The sequence below is a fragment of the Pteronotus mesoamericanus genome, unplaced genomic scaffold (genome assembly GCF_021234165.1).
Source record: "Pteronotus mesoamericanus isolate MK-2021 breed Mesoamerican mustached bat unplaced genomic scaffold, CSHL_Meso_final scaffold_85, whole genome shotgun sequence".
In the NCBI taxonomy this organism is placed as follows: Eukaryota; Metazoa; Chordata; class Mammalia; order Chiroptera; family Mormoopidae; genus Pteronotus; species Pteronotus mesoamericanus.
In genome coordinates, this window is record NW_026555329.1 from 72948823 (window position 1) to 72970070 (window position 21248).

A 21248-nucleotide genomic window follows, 5' to 3' on the forward strand; every position below is an offset into this window, starting at 1 on the left:
CTGGCCAGCCCCACAGGATCATGCAGCACAGTGAGGGCGGGGTGGGCAGCACACCACAGCCCCAGCCAAACCTGACCAGCTAGAAGTGTGCATAGTTAAGGGCCCGGCACACACTAAGCTCCGGAAACATATGTATCCCATTTAATTCTAACAAAAACCCTGCAAGGTGGAGACCGTAGTCCCCCCACCGCCAGCCCCTCACCTACGGTTTAATTTTTCTTGGTTTCAGTTGCCCTGGGGCAACTGTGGTCTGAAAATATGAAATGGAAAATTCCCAAAATCAACAATCCGTAGGATTTAAACTCTGCACCATTCCGAGTAGTGTGATGAAATCTCACACCGCCCCGTTCCGCCCCACCTGGGTGGCGGAGCCACCCCTTTGTCCAGTGTCTACACACTGTGCCGTTTCCCCTGTCCACTCGTCACTTAGTAGCTGTCCTGGTCATCTGATAGACTGTCATGGTACCACAGAGCTTGTGTTCAAGTCACCCTTATTTCACTTAAGGATGGCCCCCAAGCGCAAGAGCAGTGACGCAATTTGGACATGCCAAAGAGCTTCTGTAAGGTGCTTCATGTAAGTAAAAAGGTGAGTACAGTATGATAAGATATTTTGAGAGCAGGACTATATCCATAGAACTTTTATTGCACTGCATTGTTATAATTGTTCTATTTTGCTATTAGTTATTGTTCATCTCTTACTGTGATTCATCTGTAAGTTAAACTCTATCATGGGCATGGACGTATGGGAAGAAGCCGAGTGTACATAGATCCTGCACTATCCACGGTTACAGGCATCCCCTGGGGGTGTCTTGGAACGCGTCCCCACAAATGAGGGAGGACAGCTGTGTTGTTAAGTATTCCCATTTTACAGATAAGGGAATTTATCTTAATTTTGGGGAGATGAAGTTACTTAAACACCTAGGAAGAAATAATATAATAACAAGTGGAGCATTTACCCCATTTATGCACCAGACTCTATTCAGGGTGTTTTACATGTAAAAATCCTTGAATCTTCTGAACACCCCTAAGGGCTAGGCTGCTGTGGTATCTATTTCACAGATGAGGAACGAGGCACACAGAGATGTGGCCTGGCTCAAAATCAGACACAAATAAAAACGCCGGGATTTAAACCCAGGCTGCCTGACTCCGAAGTGCGGGCTTTTAACCACTGTTACGTCCATTTATTATAAAATACACACAACGACCTTTGGAAAGACCTCTCAGCTCTGACAGCCAAATATTTCATGGTTCGAGTCAAAATAGATGCTGCACACAGTCCATAAATGCAGCTGCAGTAATTCACGTTTTGTAAAAATCAAACCCTCTAGTAATATATGTAAGTGCTAACACAGGCGCAGGAACCTTCTGTTTAAAAGGTTATCTCTGGGGAATGGGATTTCAGGAACAGAAGAGGTGGGAAGAACACCTTTTCCCTTTCATTTTTATTAACATTTTGTACTCCATGGATTTTTAGTCATATATGTTATTATTTTAAAATAGATCAGAACTTTTCAAAGCCGATGTGTTACTTGGAAAAAGAGTGTCGCCAACATCCTGCCTCCCGCTTCAGCCTCACATTTTCCTTTCTTTCCTGACCAGCGGGCAGATGACAAATCGCGGCAGAGCCCCCAGCCTGGCCGGCTCAGCTCTGAAATGCGAGGTGTGGGCAGCAGACAGGACTGGCCGCCGGGCTGGATGTGGGCTGCGTGAGGAAGACGGGGCCGCAGGAGCAGCGAGAGTCAAAGCAGCACCGACAAGACCCTAAAATCACCCCGCGCCCACACCTGCGCGCTGATCGTGAAACTCCTCGGACCGAGGAGGAAGCCTTTCAGTCTGCAGAAATAACATCTGGCATTTGCTTTCAGCACTTACACGCCACCTTTCGAGGACTTTATCTCTTCTTATAAAACTGGGAATGCAAGTGCCCCTGGGCAGCAAAGTTAAACAAATCCTGGGGAGTCCTTTCTGTTTTTTGTAAGGGAGCGGAGGACCCAGGAAAACAAGAGAAGACGGCGCACAGGACAGGAGAGACCAGAGAATCTGCGTTAGGGCCAGTGCTGTTCTCCCTCAACTGTCAGCAACTGAAACGGAGGTTTTGGGTTCCCTCCCACAAGAAGAGCTAAGGAGACGCGCTTGTGTGGACTGCAACGGCCAAGTTCAGGGTGAGATCACTCACGCGCATTTGGAGCCCAAGGCCGCCACCTGGTGGCGATATGTGTTGGGTCCCCCAGATGCAAGTCATCTGGAAACCCCTTCCCATCTGAAGGCTGTGTGAGGAAGCACCTTTGTTTTGCTGGGCTCAAAGCCAAGTGAGATAAATACACGAAACAAATCAAAGGTGACAACCTTTTCTTTTTCACTTGTAACAGTTCTAGGCAGTAACATAAAACAAAAACAAGAGCAAATGCATTGTTTTCTAGGGGGGGAAAAAAAGAAATGTTAACCCACAGCAAGAAAATGCCAAAGTAGGGAACTTGATTAGGATGCTAAATTGCTGCTCTAACATGCACACTTTCCAGGCAACCCAGGGCCTCTAAAGGAAGCTTTAACCACCAGGGTGCAGCTGATGGAGAAAGAGGCAGCCATCTGCGGGGGCCGGGTAAAGGGTGGGGGTAGGACACTTCCTTGAATTCAGCACCATGCGTCACAAGAACCTCCAGTCTGCGAAATTCTGCCCCAACATAAGATTGTTGATGTGACAGGTCCTGGCCCTTTCTTCCCCCACACCCAGAAATCTCGGCAAGACTGAACTCGTAACGATTTAAGCCAAGAGGACTTCGTTACCGGATCGATCCCAAAGGGGTATGGGTTTCCAGAGTACACTCCTGTAATGGCGGGATTCAGCTGCAAAAGTGGGTTCGCTTCCACCGTTTCCATACTGCAGGGGGAGAAAGGAAAAACAAAAGCAAAACCAGTGGTCAGCCCAAGCCAGGAAACAATACTCGGGGGTCACCCAACAAATCCATTAAAGCCCCAGGGCTGGTGCAGCTCATCCATTTGGCTCATGCAGTTATTCCATGAACAGGCGTTGAATCCCTACTGTGTGCCAAGGACTGTCCTAGGTGTGGAGGCAGCAGAAATGACCGGCGAATCCCCAAGGAGATCGCAGTCTGAGTTTTCAAATTGCTCTCAGCCTGATGGGGTGTATACAGTAAAGAAAAAGGTACACTACCTCAGAGGAAAAGGAGGGGCAGGGATGAAGGAGCCCACAGGAAATAAATGCCAGCCCAGGGCCAAGCCTGGGACACCTGTCCCCAGCACACGTGGGCTAACCCTGGAGGGGTGGGCTGGCTTCCACACGGGGATCCTGATCTCAGTGGAACTTAGCCCGCCATAGTTGGGGTCCTTTAAACGTCTTTAAATCTGTGTCCTATTTTTACCCAGAAGCACAAAGCAGAGCACACATGATGAGATTTGAGATGGTGAGGAACAGAGTGCTGGCAAGTTTGATGGCTGCCTGGAAACGCACCCTCCCTGCCGCAGCGCAGGTGCCAGCGGGGGCTCGGTAACAGAAGGGAGGTGTAGGAAGTCTGATCAGGCCACCCGAGCCCTCAGCGTGCAGTGCAAGCAGGCGGCCCTAGCTGGCTGTCTGAGACACAGACCCCGTCCTGGCAACACGCCTCAGGGAGAAGTTGGATTTAATTAGCGGAGGCCTGTTTGTGTGTCCACAAGCCAGAAAGCCACCCCTGACGAGAGGGAACCGGCCTGGCCTGAGTCTGCTGCTGCGATAAACAACCTCCCAGAACACCACCATCAGACAAGGCCACCCTGTGACCACGATGGGTCAGGACAAAGCAAGACCATTCCACAGCCGTATCTGATATCAAAATACGGACAGGTCAACATAAGGACATTGTCCACACCACAAAAATGACCAGAGATAACCTCTGTCCCCTTGGTCAAATCCTCCGAGTCAGTCCTTTCTAACACCCTCCTCCAAGCTGGCCCCCAGTGGTGTACTATCCTCCTCACTGAGCCAATAAACCCAACTTTGGGTGATGACTCGCATGTGGCTGGGGCTTCTTGGCTAACAGTCATTGGGCCATTGTCCCCACTTCACTGTGAGGGAAGTGAGCCCAAGGCCTAGCTTGTGGCTGGCAACCAAAATCAGCTTGCTGGGTCCCTTCCCACTCTGATGGACGCCTGCAATTTTCCTTGCCTCCTTGTTAATGGGGTTCTGCTTTATGCCATCGACCCCTGCGTGTGGCTGAGCATCCCTCAGCCTGGGCTTGGCCTCGAAGACCCTAGAATAGGTTCAGAGGCAATATGCACATGCCCCAAAGAACAGCATTGTGACCCCCATTTTGCAGGCTGGCAACAAGCCAGCTGACTGGTCCTTTCACAATCAGAGTCCGGGGGAAATAAAATTTTGTGTCGGTAGTTTGGCGAAATTGCGCTGGTTTAACACATTTCAAAGTCCATCGCTGTGCTTGTAAGTTTCAATCTGAAGAGCAGAACTAAATAATTTATATTTAAGTTTATAAAAGTATTGTTCCTCTAGGTATCTCTTCAGGATACTAATTGCAAAACCAAAAAAAAACAAACGAAAAGGCAGAAAATACTGTAAATACAGCCATCTGTAATTCCGTAAAATATTTTATTCTTTATTCTATTGATTTATTTGTTTGATATTCCTGTTCTCTACCAGCAGAGAAACTAAAGGGGAAGGCACTGAAACTCCGTGGCCCAGCCACACCGTGGCAGCCCTCTGAGCCTCCTGTGCCTGCGTCAGCACCGAGCCCTTCCAATGCACTTGGGAGCGCTCTGAGTCAGACAGAATGCCGGACTGAATCTATTCTACTGAAAAACCCACTGATTGTTTATTCTTATTCTCCCCCTGCCCTTGATGATGTTAGAAGATTTCAGGGAGCAGGTAAAAACCTTGAAATACCCTAAATAGAAATTTTAGAGTCCTACCCTGCCCAGGAGAGGAACAATGGGATGCAACGTTGCAAAAACATTTACACATCTCTGTCTCCGCTTCCCTCTGGTCCTCTCCTGTCCTACTTTCAGCTGGAAGTTACAGAATTAGACAGAGAAACCTCAACCTGACTTAAGGAAGCTGGGTGAGGGAACATCACCTGTGACTTCTAGGCCTTGCAAATTAGCCCTGAAACTACTGTGGTTAGTACCTCACATGTGTGCGTGATGCGGGCAGCTGAAGATCACAGAGTTGCCGTGGTTTCTATTTGTGTCCTTTGCAGTCCCCTCTCCCCCACTGCCCTTGCTCCAACTGACCTACCTCTCAAACTCAAAAGTCTTTCCCCCTCCCCACAGAAGTTTCCATTCCTGAAAGGCTGTGTTTCCCTTCTGATGCCTGTTGACCTGATTAGCTGCACAAAAGAATCGTGCGATGCCTATGGAGATGTGGCTGGCGGGGGTGTGGAGAGCGCCCAGGTCTCACTTGTCTGCAGCCAACGCATCTCAGCAGCCGCCCCACCTGCCCTCCCCACTTACCTGTGCCCGCCTCACCCCATTGCTCACAAGGCGAATACGGGGAACCAGGATTGCAAAACTAACCATCTCCTCCTTTGCTTTTAACAAGCTGCCTGGCAGTTAAAGAAAATGCCCTTCTGCTGAGTATAGAGCCTTGCATACTAGAAACCAATCTTCTCTAGTTCAGTCCCTGCACCGGCCTTTATTAAAGCGAAGCCTAAGTCCTACGTCCATGGATGTCAAGTAAGTGGAGGAATATACTGTGCTCATGGACAGGAAGAATTAGCATCACTAAAACATCCATACAACCCAAGCAATCTATAGATTCAGTGCAATCCCTCTCAAGATACCAGGGGCATTGTTCACAGAACCACAACCAACAATCCTAAGTGCATGCATGCATCACTTCACACTCACTCCGGTTCCCCACCAGAGCACGGAGCCTTTTACATGCCCCCTTCTCCTTCAGGAAGCCTGCTTCTACGACTGCTAGGATGCCCAGTTTATACCTTGCTGTCCTTGTTTTCACAAAAGTGCCTGGTGCATAGCACGCGTTCCATGATATAGACTTAGCTGAATTTAAGTTTTAAAACCTATTTCCATGCATTACAGTTACCAGCACAGGTACTGAGGACATGGCGCTAGGTCTTGTGCTCAGTTGAGAAAACAGAATTATTTGTTGACTTTGTAGGTGTACCCCTGAGCGGAGCCAGGGGTAGATTCACCCAGCCACAAAAGCTGTCACTGAGGCCACCTGGATGGCCAGGGAACGACCCACCTCTGTCTGTGAACTTACCTCCACGTGCCATTTCTAAACATGGGTCGGACGCTCCAAGAAGAGCCAAAGATGTTGAAAGCCTTGGAGAAGCAGTCGTTGTAAATGAAGCCCGTGTAGATGGAAAAGATGCCCATGAGGAGGATGAGATAGCGCCCGTGGAAGAAGGTGTTCCAGATCTGCCACAGGGAGACAGAGGGGACCACGGTCAGGGAGCTGTGACCCAGGCCCCGGGGGGGTGTGTTATAGGACGCCTCCACGGCCAGGCACGTGGGGCCTGTCCAGAGGGACCACATGATGATGCAGACATCAACAAGACCCAAAAGCAAGAGAGCATATGCATCATGATTTTCCTGAGCTTCTATCGGTGAATTAGAGAAGTCCTAGACTGGTAGCTGCTACTATGGAAACAAAACATATAAGCATCATATTCTTTTTTGGAGGGAAGGATTACTTTTATTTTATTTTTAAATATGTTTATTGATTTTAGAGAGAGTGGGAGTTGGGGAGAGGGAGAGAAACATCGATATGAAAGAGAAACATCGGCTGCCTCCCGTATGCACCATGACCGAGGATCAAACTTGTAACCTAGGACCCTGATTGGGAATCAAACCCTCAACCTTTTGGTGTATGGGGCAATGATCCAACCAACCGAGCCATACTGGAAAGGGCTTTTTTTGATTGATTTTAGAGGTTGGGGGGAGAGAGAAAGAAAGGAAGGGAGGGAGGGAGGGAGGAAAGAAAGAGGGAAGGGAAGGGAAGGGAAGGGATGGGAAGGGAAGGGAAGGAAGACCACTTTGTTGATCTACTTATTTACACATTTGTTGGTTGATTCTTTTATGTGCCCTTCCCGGGGATTGAACCTGTAACCTTGGTATATCAGGATGCCACTCTAACCAAATGAGCTAGGTGGCCAGGGCCAAGCTTGGTCTTTTTGATCAAAAGCCATTCTAAGCCTCATATTCTTTCATTCATCCTTGGCTAGAAAAAGTAACTAAAGCGGAAACTGAGGCCTCACCTATAAAAGAGGGGACTTGAAAATGGGTGGCTGTTGTCTCAATCCTCCCAGAAGGTAAGCAATGAGCTGGCTTCACACGGCTGCTAAATTTTATAGCAAGTCAAATCTACACTCATTTTGGGTCTTTATTATAAAGTTGAGTTGCCAAGACCACTCACTAAGAAGAGAAAGTGCTTTCCCCGATACTGGGCGATACACAGCAACCTGCCACAGAGCTGCTGAGCGTGACTTGGAGATTTCGAATATTTATTACAGGAAACCACATCTATTAAAATGCGTGTTGTGAAAAACTATATTGGTCATAGGTTGATTTATCACTAACCTGGCTTATGATTAACTCACCATGACATCACTGAACTAGCTCTAGCTAAGTCAACCTGAAAAAAAAGATTGCAGATAGTCTTAAAATTCAGAACATAGCTAAAGGCATGTTTCCACTTTGTAAAAGGTAGGAAACAGTGGCCATAAAGTGACCCCAGCTGATTAACTTGGAAACAATGCAGACTCTTGAGTTGCCTCAACCTTCACACGCACATCACTCTGTGAAGGAGCTTCATTGAAGGTGTAAAAACTTCAAGTGTACAAATGAAAATCACAGTATTTGGGATTTCTTGGTGTTTCATAAGGACACTGATGATGGGCTTGTAGGAAAAGGGTTTGGTCATAAAATACTATTTGTGATATTTTAAGTGATAAAAAAGGAGGCTACAAATTAATATGCACTATTTGATCCCAATTTTTGAAAATTCTATATTTTTGTATAAGCACAGAAAAGAAACTGGAAAGATGATACAAAAACATTAATTGTATTGTTTTTCTAAGTATATTGCTGCATTATCCTAATTTTTAAATGGGAGTGTATTGCTTTCATAATCAAAGAAAAAAAAATCAATGTTAGAAAAACAAAAATCAATACCTTGCCAAGCAATGTACAAAAAACAAAACAAAATAAAAATGCTAAAAGGAACTGTACCAAACCATCAAAGGATATACCTTTGGCCAGGAGTTTTTATGTTGAATTTTGGCCCTTTTTTACTTTCCATTTTCCCCTTACTTTTCCCAAAACATGTTATTTCTGCAGTGAAAACCACACACACATTTTTAATATTCTACTTATAATCCTGAGGGAATGAGGGGAGACATTTGACGGACACCCACCTCATTGTCTGTCTTCTGGGCGAGCAAGTGCCTCTCGTTGAGGACCATCCAAAGGGCTGCCAGTAGCATCACAGTCCCGTGGCCACAGTCTCCAAACATCACCGCGAACAGGAAGGGGAAGGTGATGATGGTGTAGGGAGCTGCAGAGGTGAGACCCGCACCAGCCTGAGTTTTCCCAACAATCCTTTGGGCTCCCCGTTAAAGATGTCTCTCTCTCTTTCACTTCTCGTGATATGAGGGCTCCCTGGTGTCCTCCTGATCCTGTCATCTCTCAACATCTGCGCCCCTGACACTGGCTTAGCTCCCACACACATTAGCTCTTCAACAAGTAAATGTTATTATTCCCCGCTTTACAGATAAACTGAGTTTGGAAGCGGTTAAGTGACTTGCCCAAGGTCACAAAGTTTAATGGGATTTAAAATCGGTTTTCTAAGTGCTTTCTATTTTCTTTCCACTACCATCGTGTATCAGTTTCTCTCCCACTCACACGTACCACATACCTTCAGTAGTTACTCAGCAGACCCTCAACCTATGGGGCCCCTGCATTATGGGTCATAAATTAGGCTGGGACTCAGGCCAGAGAAGAACAGCATCATGAACCGTTTGGCTAACGGCCATCTGGTCGACCCCTTTATTGTACAAACCAGGTTACCAATATCACGCTTTATATCACTAAGGATGCAATCTTCTGACTCCAAGTTCTGTGTGTTCCCTCTCTCCCACACAACTCTGAGACTGAGAAGATGGCTACAGATGACCCTCACTGAATTGTTAAGGAAACAAGAACCAAATCTGGCTACTGATAAGGCTGTAGTGTAAGGGAGAACAGGGGAAATCTTGACAAGGAACAAACCTTTCACTAACCACCTTTCCAGAAGACAATGCAGAGCACTCACAAACCAAAAGAGACTTTATGGAAGTCACTGTTTTAAGCAAGTCACCTCCGAGACTGCCCCTGCAGGGGTAAATCTTACCCAACTTTCATTTCTCAAGGTGCTCGGGCATGCCACCTGTCAGGCCCTTTACCTGGGTTCATCTCCCGGTAATTGCCCACACCATAGGCATCTACAATATTCTGGAAGCCGGCTGTGAATTTATTGGTCCTGTTAAACGTGGGAGGAGCTGTCTTAGATTGCACTGCTGTCAAGATGGGAGCCATGGAGGAGCCACTTAGTTCCTGCAAAAAGAGCACGTGACAGAAACGTCAGGAGGAGAGCCTTGGGCTGGGCAGCAGCCCGCGGGTCACAGGCCAGCCTCTGCCACCACTTACTGGGTGAACGCGGGGTGATTCCCGGACCTCTCTGAGACTCGTGATCTCTCCTGTAACAGCTCATACCTTCCTACTACCTACCTAACTCACCTTACAGGACAGTTGCCAAGAGAGGAGGGCTGCTCCTGATTCTCTGGCCATTCCCATTCTCCTGCTCTGGAAATGCATATTCAGGCCTCGGTCCTGGGCCTCTACCCTTCCTTTCTCTCCACCGACCCTCAAGAATTCATCCCCTTTCCAAATTTCATTTCAGTCTTCCACATGGCCCCGACCCTCTTCCAAATTTAGATTCTTTTGTAATTGCTTGCCTGGGCTTTCCGACTCTCCCGCCTCAGCAACCCCATGTATCCCAGGAGGCTAGAACTGAATGGCATCAACTTGCCCTAAAGCCAGGCTGGTCCTTCAACAGTCTCTGTCCTCTAAACCCCTTAGACTCTGGAATCCAAAGACTTTTCCCTTCTCCTGATTCAATCAACCAGACTCCCAGTCTTGCTAACTGTCCCTTTCAAATCCCTCTCCCTCCCATTGCCACCGCCACCAGCCAGGCCCCACCCCCATATCTTCCCCCATCTCTTTCCTTTGCATTTATTTACCTGAAACTCCAGACTGTGTGATCCTTCTTTTAATAAAACGAAACAAACAAAAAGCATGACTGTAGTCACGTTACCCTCCTACTCAGAAACCCTCAAAGGCTTCCTATTACCTAAAGAATGAACCCAGAACTCTTTTGCCTTGTAATCAAGCCTTCTTTACACCACTGATTTAATCCTCCATTTACACCTGCACCCCACAGCTTCTCCGTGGACATCAGCCAACCCCACACAGCCCCCTCCCTTGTTCGCTGGCCCACGTGTGAACCACTCTCCAAGTTCACTCCCCAGGAACCTTCTGGTCACTCCAAGCCCCAACAGCGTTTGCCACCTGCACCCTCAGTGGGACTTAGCGCCAGCTTCCCGAGTGCTCGCCAGTCCTCCTGCCGCGCCACCGGGCGGTGCCACAGCCCCACGTCAGGGATGAGGAGCCGAAGGCACAGAGAGGTTAAGCAACCTCCGCAAGTAGAGGAGCGCCTCACTCTGTGATTCTCTGCCTTCCATGGGTGTGATTACAACATCCCTGAGGCCAAGGCCTATGGCTTCCTCCTTTGTTTCCAACATGCCCTCCAGCAGCAGCAGATGTAATAGTAGCATAACTGAAGTATTTTTTTTTAATTTTTACTTATTGATTTTAGAGAGATGGTGCGGGGGGAGCGACTGACATCGATTTGCTGTTCCACTTATTTATACATTCATTGGCTGATTCTTGCATGTGCCCTGACTGGGGATCAAACCCGCCACCTCAGTGTATTAGGGCCGTGCTCTAACCAACTGACCTACCCGGCCGTGGCTCCAAGTATTATATTTTTTGTTCATTGGTGATCAGAATACCTGTCCCCCTACACTTGTCTCATCTCCTACCCCCTTACGGCCTTCTGCTCCTACCTGCGGAAACACTTGGATTATTTCAGAGGATGAAGATGCTGTAAAAGCCCTCAGCAGCCTTGCAGCAGTCGGACCCCTTCCTGACTACAGATGACACTGCTCAGTTAAACCCTTGCATTTGGAAAGCTCCTCCCCGATGGCCCTGCACTCTTCTCCACAAACTGGATCCTGTCACCCAAGATGGGAATGAAACCAGCTCCCCCACACCGCCAGGTGGTCCTGGGGACCTGCCCGCAGCCTCCCCAACCTCCTTCCCATTCCCCCAGCCACTGAGCCCTCTTTCCAGCTGCCAGTCTGCAGGGGGGCCCGCTCTGCACGCTCCTCCCCACCTCTCTCGGACCACCCTTCCTCGGTTCAGCTCCTGCGTTACCTCCTCCAGGAAGGCCCCTGCCCATCCCAGTCTGAGCTAAATGCTCTCCATAAATGCCCCATGTGGGTAGTTATCGGACCATGATGTGAAGACATTCAAATCCTGTCTCCTGGCTACAGGACCGTAGTCAGGTTACTTCCACTCCTCAGGCCTCAGTTTCCTCATCTACATAAACGGGACAAAGATAGCTCCTCTCTCTCAGGCGCATTCATCCCCAAGCCCTTTACCTTCAGACGCGTTCAGCCTGAAAGCTCTTTCTCCTACCCACCCCCTGACATTTAAGGACACCGCTCCGATGCTATCTGTTCAGAGGGGCCCCTCTCTACCAAGAGCCCTACAACAGCACTATAAGACCTACAAGTTCAAGTGCTGCTGTGACATCATTGAGTCTCACAGGGCCCCAGAGGCCAAGCCACGAGTCCCTCTGGTCTCACCAGATAAGCCACCCACCCAGCAGGCCAGGCTCCTCGGCCAGCGTGTCCCCCTGCCAGCCAGGCCACTTGCACATTGTCTGGGCTTCCGCCTAATGGGTTTCGCCTCCCAGATGATTAAAACAAGCTAATCACATCCTCCCATGGAAACCAGGCCCCCCCCCCCCCGCCATCACTACAAAGCCTGCCCCCTTAGCCCCTGCCGCTTCACTCTGCTTCCCAGTATAGGTCCCAAGTGCAGCTTCCACGTGGCTCTGTGTGACCTGGAGTGTCCTTCTCCCCTGGGTATGTGTGACTAGTAAACTGCTGCCAAACTCCTCTGTCCAGTGTCAGGTGTCGTGTGTTTGGCCACCTTGTACTATTTAGGGCAGAGCCTGAAATCGCACTAGTGATGGGGAGGCTTCCTGTCTGCCTTTCTAGAAAGGCCAGCAGAGCCCTCGGCCCTGGTGCACGGCGAACCTCAGGAGAGGTGAACGACAAGCACCGTGAGAGGCAGGACGCTGGGAGCCCCCACTCCTGTGGCTGCTGTTACAGGTGACTTCTTATATTTCTTCCCAGGTAGACTGTGACTCCATGAGGCAGAGGCTGGGACCTACAGTCACATTGAACTGTGGGGCCACAGTCAGAACAAGCAGGGCGACTGGCACATCAGCGCTCACTACACACTTGCTGAAGATGAAAGGAACGGCGAATAACTGTCAAATGCTAAGAAGAAAAGGGGTTCCTGATGCGTGCCCTGCCACCGGGTTACAAACTGAAGATACAAAGATGAAGGTGACAGCCCTACCAGCAAGCTGCTTGTGACGGTCACGTGACTTAGGTGGGGCGCTGCCCCGGCTGGACGTGACTGACCCTCTGCCTTCCCTGCTGCACCCGCCACTCACCATGCCTTGCCCCAACGCCTTCTTGATGCGCCCGGTGTCTGCCACCGGGAACCAGATCTCGGCGATGACGCACTGCTGGGTGACGTCGATGTTGCACATGTTCAGGATGTGGTAAATGGCCTTCATCTTCTGCACCTTGATGACCCAGGAGTGCCAGCTGGCAGCTGCTTCTTGCAGGAGTCTCTGCCGGTGAGACTCTGTCTGTGTTATAACCTGGGCAAAAAAACAAGGAACGCTCATGGGAACGTCTGGCAAAGCTGCAAGGCTGGGGGTTTGTCAGCCGCAGCGGCTTCCTTTGCGGCGGGCCCCCTCCTCTGGCCTTTAACTTTCATGAGCAGCGTAGCCCCCCGAGTTTCAAACCCTTAGGCAAAATGCTTTTCTTCTAAATTCCTTCCAGCTCTATCATTATGAGTGGAATCCTGTCTCCCTGCATAATAGGTTAAGTCCTCATCCCTGGCCACTGTGAAGATGATCTTATTTGGAAATAGGGTCTTTGCAGATGCAATCATGTTAAAATGAGGTCAAACTGGAGTAGGGTGGCTTGCTCCACTCTGACGGGCATCCTGGTAAGCAATCTCGACAGTGGCACACAGCGGGAAGAACATCTATGTGATGGAGGGGAGGCTGGAGTGACCCCTCAGCAAACCAAGGAAAGCCAAGAGCTGAAGACGCCCTCGTCCAGTAGGGCTGCTGTAATAAAACACCATAGACGGGGAGGCTTACAAACAACCGAAATTCATTCTCACTAGAGGCGGGAAGAGATCAGGGTGCCAGCGTGGTTAAGTGAGGGCCCACTGCTGGGTTGCTCACTTCAAGTTCTATCCTCGTGTGGGGGGATGGGCAAGCAAGCCCTTGGGGACTCCTTTCAGAAGGACATGAATCCCATTCATAAGGGCTTTGCCCTCATAACCTAATCACCTCCCACAAGCCCCACCTCCTAATACTATCACCTTCAGCATTGGGGTTTCCTTGTTGGTGTTGTTTTGAGAGAGAGGGGAAGGAAGGGAAAAAGAGAGGGAGCGAAACATCAGTGTGCGAGACACACATCGATCAGTTGCCTCCTGCATGCTCCCATCGGGAGACCTGGTCTGCAACCCAGGCATGTGCTCCAATGGGAATCGAACCGACGACCTGTCAGTTCGCAGGCTGGCACTCAGTCCACTGAACCACACCGGCCAGGGCAGCACTGGATTTTCAACATAGGAATTTGGGGGAAACCCAAAGATTTAGAGCAGAGCAGAGCAGGCAAGGAAGGATCTTATCCTAGAGCCTCCCGAGGAAGCATGTCTGCTGTCACCTTGCTCGCAGACTTCCAGCCTCTGGAATTGTGACAGTGAGTCTCTGTTGTTTTAAGCCACCCAGTTTATGGTAGTTAGTTACAGGAAACTGATCTGCTTGTTAAAATGCTTTACATTCATAATCTCCCCAGCAAATGGCAATGAATTAACGAATGAAGCAATGAATGGACGATTTGGCCCACAGAGAATTTATTTAATGGAGTTAGTTTTTGTCCTGGTGAAAAAATAGGTAACCTTTATACAGGGCCACCCAAGTCATCGAAACATAAAGTTCAGGATAGCCTCTGTTCCTTCTCCTATGGAGGCATTTGGGGGAAAGGGCCTCACGGGAAACTGCTTCAGGGAAATAGTCTCCTTGACAAGTGACAAAGGGGGAATAAAGAGGATTAAAGACATCAAACGCAGATTTTTCTGAGGCACTTAGGATGTCTGTTAGCCTAGGAGTTTTGAAACACACATAATTTCTAAAGACAGTCATTGAGGATCTAGATTGTGCTGATCAATACACCAGCCACATGGAGCTACTAGAATTTAAATTCAATTAAAATTAAACAAAAATAGTCCTGACCGGGAATCAAACCTGAGATCTTTTGGTGTATGGAATACCTAGGTTGTGGGTTTGATCTCTAGTTGGAGTGCATTTGGGAGGCAAAAAAAATCAATGCTTCTCTCTCACATCGATGTTTTGTTCTCTTTCTCTCTCTCCCCCTCCCCTCCCTCTCTCTCTAGAATCAATAAACACATATATCCTCGGAGAATTTTTTTAAAATTCAATAAAAATTCAGTTTCTCAGTTGCACAGCCATGTTCCAAGTGCACAACAGTCACGTGTGGCGCACGGCAATCGCATCGGACTCGTAGGTTATATGACATTTCTACCACCACAGAAAGTTCTGGACAGCATGGATGTCGAATTCACCGTAGGAGAGGGACCAGCTGTTTTGAATGTGAGCACATTCAAAGTTTATTAAAGGAAGTGTACTAATCATACAAGTGAAGAGAGCCACCCTAGGTGACAACAGACTTCACAAGATCTGAATCTGGGACGTGTTCACATGGCGAAACCAGACTGTTTTTACAGAAGTAATTGGTTGACTCAAGCAACTAGGCAATTCAGCAGAAAAAGAACCAGACTGGTTGTTCCATTTAATTGGCTAGTTAGTTATATAACAGATGAGGCCAGGCTGGCGATAAAGGGCTCCTTTTTTTCAGACCAAGGTGGCCTTGGGGTGTGGTCAGTTCCAACCCCAGCCAAAGCATCACTCACATGAAGGATCATCGTCTCCAGCCTAGGGAACAGTGTCTTAATTGCGAAATCTGCTGCTCCTCGAGCTGGAAGGCAGAACAAGCATTCCACCTGGTTTCCAGCCAGCGCCCCAGAGGGCAGGACTTATTCGGCAACGCAGAGGTGGCCCCGGCGGCAGCACCTCTCAGGCCATGCGTCTACACCCCTCACTCACAGTGACTAAATCCTCCAGCCTCAGGTTGACACCAGCCAGCATCTCTCTGCGCTCCGCCGCAGGCTCTGGGCAGGGGTATATGGTGGCTCGAAACCTGTGTTTAATGCATTCCAAAGGGACATGTGGTTACTGCTCGAAAGTGTTCTGCATGTCCTCGTCTGCTACATCGCTATTTACTGCGTTTGGTGAGAGGCCACCTTTTCCTGGAATAACTCCCTCTGCGGCCGTCAATAAATGAACTGCATTATAAGGGTTCCCACCACACAGCTCGTACAATTTGAATTAAAGCTGAGGTTCTATAACAGGAATGAGCTTCATTCCACCAGTAAGGGCTGTGAGCTGTTATGTAAATAAGACTGCAAGCTTAACTTGTCCCTCTTTTCCCCCTGAACTTATTAGCGCAGTCACGTCCTTCTTTCCTGAGTAATTTCTGCCCCTAAGGGGCTGGATATGCGATGATTCTGTTAACATCAGAAACAGCCTAGCATGCGGTTTGCCTGAGAGCAGGGATGAACTCAAATGGTTAAAACGTCCACTTTTAGTTACCGTTCAATGTGGTCTATTTAAGTCCTTTCTGTTCCCACTCCTACAGCTATTAAAAGTCAGTTGCAAAAAAAAAAAAAAAGGACTCAAGATCACCAACAACACTGTGGTGATTGCAGGGGGGAGGGGGCGGAGGAGGTGGGAAAGGGTATAAGGGGGATAAATGGCAATGGGAAAACAAATAAAAAATAAATTCAGAAAAGTCAGGTGCATTTTTCATACTCTCGTCACACATGGGAAAGTTACTCTAAATCCCTAAATGGACCTCAACGCGGCCCGACCGTCAGCTTCCCACTGTGCGCCCGCCGACCCGGCCCCGCCCGCCTCGCCAGCGGGAGAGCCACCGACGCCCCCACAACGCCCCCGCCCCCCTACCCCCCTCTTACCCCTCACAGATCTTCTTGATCTTCTGTCTGAGCTGCTCTCCCTGATAAAAGATGATGAACATGTTCTTTTTAATTTCTTCTTTCTGAAAAATCCAAACAAGTAAAAAATAAAAAATCAATTTTTCTTTCTAGTTAGACTATAATCAAAATGTGAAATTCTGTTTTTAAGTTTTAAATAACATATTTAGTATATATTATTAGTATTATATTATATATTATTATATATTATGTTATTATATATATTACATATTATTATATTATTATATGTCGTTATTATATATTATGTTATTGTATATTATTATTTTATATATTATATATTTTGTCATTATTTATTATTAAATATATGTTTATATTTATAATTAAATATATTTAGATATATTTATAAGTATAAATGTACTTAGATATATTTAAATACTTATGCAAATAATTAATTATGTAAATATATTATTTACATAAATGTTTAAATATATAAATATGTTTGTTAAATATATATATATGTAAAACTGGAAACTTCAACTTCTCCCAGTCGACGTGAGTCCATAGCCATGATGGCCGAGGTCAAGGCCACCGAGGCAGGCCGTGTGGGGCTGCAGGGCGGCCAGTGCAGCCCTAAAGGGGCGACCCCACTATCCCTTCCACTGGCTGGATCGCAGCTGGGCCATGTATTCAGCTCTAAGCCCTTTACTTGAGAGACGCATGAACAAACAAGTACACATCCAGAGGAGTTTTCATCTTATTTTAAATTTTATTTAACTACAAAAGTGTTTTCTATAAAACAAAATTTAAAAGCCTTTACTCTGGAAAAGACGAAGACTTTTAGGAATAAGCCTGGTTTCTCAGAATCAAAGTGTAAGTGGCTTTAAATACCAGCCGGAAGGCTAGAGGCCCTACGCAGTTAATAGCAACGAACGCGTGTCACTCAAGGAAGCCCACCCTCGACATCCTCATTGGAAGCGTGTGGTTTGCTGACTACCAGCATCGGTAAGCTTGTTAAAAACGGAGTCTCTCAAGCCCCACACAGACCCACTGAAGCAGAATTTGCATTTTAACTAGATTCCCCAGGTCATTCTTTTTTAAGATTTTATTTATTTATTTTTAGAGACAGGGAAGGGAGGGAGAAAGAGAGAGTAAAACATGGATCAGTTGCCTCTAGGAGGCCCCCCACTGGGGACAACCCAGGCATGTGCCCTGACCGGGACTTGAACAGGCCACCTTTTGCTTTGTGGGAAGATGCCCGACCCACTGAGCCACGCCCGCCAGGGCCGCCAGGTCATTCTCATGCTCGTGTGCACACCAAAGGTTGAGGCACACTGGCCGGAAGCAGTTTAGTTCGTTGTGATTAAGACACAGCTGCTGTCTAGCGCGGATGGAATATAGCTAAATTTCCTGAAGGAATGAGGTATTAATAAGAATCTCTTTGAAAGGAATAAGAAAGGAATAAAGAGAAAGTAAGGAAATAGATACTGGTTTCACAGAGCCAAAGACTCGGCGTCTGCAGGAACAGAGCCCCTCTGGGGAGGCCCCAGACAATCTGGGGGGAAAGTCCGCTGCCGCCTGAGATACGCACCGTGACAGGATCCTCCAGGACCACGTCCATCTCACTGAACTTCAGGTAGATGTTTCCCCGGCAAACTCGCCACAGCAGCCTCTCAAAGGAAGCCATCCTCTCCCTATTTATCACGCCGGCGGTGAACCTGGGGTCAACAGGCAGAAGAGGCAGCGTTACTGAGGTACGGGCAGCGGGGTGCAGGGAGAAGGCTCTGGAAGACACAAAGAGGTGAAGCCCCCGAAGGGCCACTTCCTTCTGGGCAGGAGATGCTGGGACAGGTCTACTGGCAGAGGTCACAAGGCTGCCCTGCCTCCTGGCCCTAACTTTCCCTAAGTCCCTTGTGACCTCCTGTTTTCTTTGACAGGGTGAGGTTTCCTTAACCATCCCAATACTATGTATTCAATTATTTGCAATTACAAATATGACAGACCCTTTATTATAAATAGCATTGTAGCTGAAGGCAGTAGATATTCAAAATGCTCCGCATGGTCTCTGTGTATGTCTACAAATAATATACTAAGAGTGAAACATACCCATGGATTTGCATACATCTTTACTTTTACCAGCTTCCAAGTATCTAGATAATTTCTAACCCAAACCCTACACATTAACCTTAAGGATGGCACCTTTCAATGGTCTGGGTTTTTTTAAATGTATGTTGATCCTCTATTACTTTCTGGTCAAATATTTTCAATAAATATTTTTTTCTTTCCATTCTGAATTCAATGCCCAGTACCTAAATAGCAGGTCATCCAGTAGCTATGGAATAAAAAACCAGAACTGCAAAACTCAGCACTTTGAGCAATTTACCAATTTTACTTGGACACTGGGTGAAATCCGACCATTTTGGATCGCCACACATTTCGATGGGTACAAGCGCATTGTAGCACCACTACTTGTGAATGAGTTGATTGCTTCACTACCCCATTTCTAACTGCACTTCAACTCAAAGTCCAAATCTATTTTATCAAATAAAAATTTCCAACTGAAAGAAAAAACATATATCCCATAAACCTTGTTCCAAAGCCAGGGAACAGTTTAAAAAAAAAAACAAACCTGAAATGATTAACCCCCACATCTTTCCCATGTGGGGACAAAACAAACATCGCACTCTCCTGGCTCAAGAATGTTGGTGTCGCCACTAACAAGGTAACAGAACCTGCAACCCTGACAACCCACTAAGGTCGCACTTGGTTTACTACTGTATGGAGTAATTCACGTGGACTTGTTCTCATTCCAGTGGCTATTTGTTATTCATTCATTCATTCAAACACTCTGGGAGATCTATCAACACGCCGGGCACTGGGCTGCCAACCCAGGACCGGTTGTCGCCTCACTGTTGAAGCAGAGTTACGCTACCCCAGCTTCCCGCTCATGTACGCCGGCATGGCTCTCAACTCCAGGAGGCCCGAAGTGTCTTCAGTGAAGAAATCATCCGGCAAGTTGGTTTCCGTCTGAAAGTTAGACAATCAACATTTGTGTTTAGTAACTGTATTTAAACTACCTTAAAAGCACCCCATACCTCAAGGTCTCTTCTGTTTTAAAGGAAGCTTTAATTTTCTTCAAATAATGAACAGAATTCAAAAAGCAGAGTGCTCCTTGCCAGATCAAAAAGGTTCCCTGATCTCATCCTTCCAAAATCCCAAACCTGCTCAAACTAACTGTTGTGCTTTATTCTGATTTCCACTTCCATCTTGGCCATTTGGGACACATTCTTTTTAATAATATTATATCATTCCATTTGCATTTAATTCAACCAACACCAGTTACTGTACCCAGCACACTCTCCCGCTCACCAGTGGCCTAGCCATGGGGCAGAAACGAGAATTCGTTCATATTCCAAACCAGCCAGTTTTCAAAATAGAAAAATGAGGCTCTGGGTGTGAGGGGAAGGGCCCTTTTACTAACGGTCCCCAAATAATGACCTCAAAAAAGTCCTGGGTTTTCTTCAGGAGATATTTGAGTTCAGTTAGTTCTAGGAAGCTTTTCTTCAATGCCTGATGGTTCTGGTTGGCTTCTTGTAACTCTCCTTCCAGTTTTTCTAGAACAGTCTATAAGGCAAGAGAAAAAAGATAATGCAGGAGGAAGTACTGTGACATTTACTGTACATTAACCACAACACAGAAGGAAATAGAAAACAAACATTCAGCGCATCATAATATAGCCGGACACATTGAGTGGCCTGCTCAGTCATTAGCTCAGGGTGATTGTACAGCTATAAGCCATAGCCAGCCACACTCTCGAGTCCCTTCATCGTGGGGAGGATGCAAAAACACCCTGGGGGAATGAAAAAAGCAGTGAGGCACTTTGGCAAACTACAAGTCTCTTCCCCATTTAAAACACTAACAGGGAAAGCTGAAGTGAATTTATATGCTGAGGATTCCTTCTGCCCAAACACACTGTAATGATGAATAAAATATAAAAAGAGAAACTCGATGTGTCACGCACACATACCCTGCCCCCGCCCAACCACCAGCTGGGCTGGGGTCTGGAGAGCCAGGTACAGCCAGGGAAAAAAGGGACAGGGAAGGGTGGGCACAGAGGGCAAGAAGATGAAAACAAAGAACAGAACAATCTCCTTTCCCCAATGAGCACACAGAGAAAGAGGCCCATGAAGAAATCTAGAGCATGTTCTGTCTCAGCCGCTCTCAGCGGGAAGATCACGAACCAATGGCTCCTCCAGGGCAGGTTGGAGGACAACACAACTCTACCAAAGGAGCAATCAGTCAATCAATCAATCCATTCCCGTGATCAACGGTAAGACAGATGTTACTCTCGTCAGCTCATGTTGTTTTATTTTCATCTTTACAATAAATAATATCCCGCCGGAAAGTACTGAGTATAGAGAGTGGCACATGTCCGGGTTCCCCCTACCTAACTGGTCATCACTACAAGTGTATGTGAAAGTAGAACTTCAAAGCCTATGAGGCAGCCAGTGACAAACTCATTGGGATGAACTGACTTTTTGAGGTACTGAGACATAACTGACTCAACTTGGAAAAAAAACATGTGTTACCTGGTTGCCAAAAGCAAGAAAGTCTCTGTGCTTGTCAAGTTTCAATGTAATATCAAAGAGGAATATCCGCAATATTTGGAAAGGCTATTGAAATGTTCCTCCATTTTTCAACTATGTATCTGTGTAAGGCTGAATTATCTTTATATACGTCAGTAAGAAGGACATCCCGCGACTGAC

General features: G+C 47.2%; 1 protein-coding gene across 2 annotated transcripts in view; it reads right to left on the reverse strand.

Moving 5' to 3' along the window:
• Positions 1–21248, reverse strand: part of ATP6V0A4 (ATPase H+ transporting V0 subunit a4) — a 62423-nt gene that overhangs the window by 15996 nt on the left and 25179 nt on the right. For both annotated transcript variants that reach the window (XM_054564597.1, XM_054564596.1), the window contains exons 7-16: positions 19981–20106; positions 19415–19509; positions 18074–18200; positions 16507–16589; positions 15578–15671; positions 12821–13033; positions 9414–9564; positions 8388–8527; positions 6233–6390; positions 2785–2878 (exon numbers count right to left, since the gene is read on the reverse strand). In XM_054564597.1, coding sequence (XP_054420572.1) covers positions 2785–2878; positions 6233–6390; positions 8388–8527; positions 9414–9564; positions 12821–13033; positions 15578–15671; positions 16507–16589; positions 18074–18200; positions 19415–19509; positions 19981–20106 — 1281 coding nt within the window. The remainder of the gene's footprint in view (positions 1–2784; positions 2879–6232; positions 6391–8387; positions 8528–9413; positions 9565–12820; positions 13034–15577; positions 15672–16506; positions 16590–18073; positions 18201–19414; positions 19510–19980; positions 20107–21248) is intronic.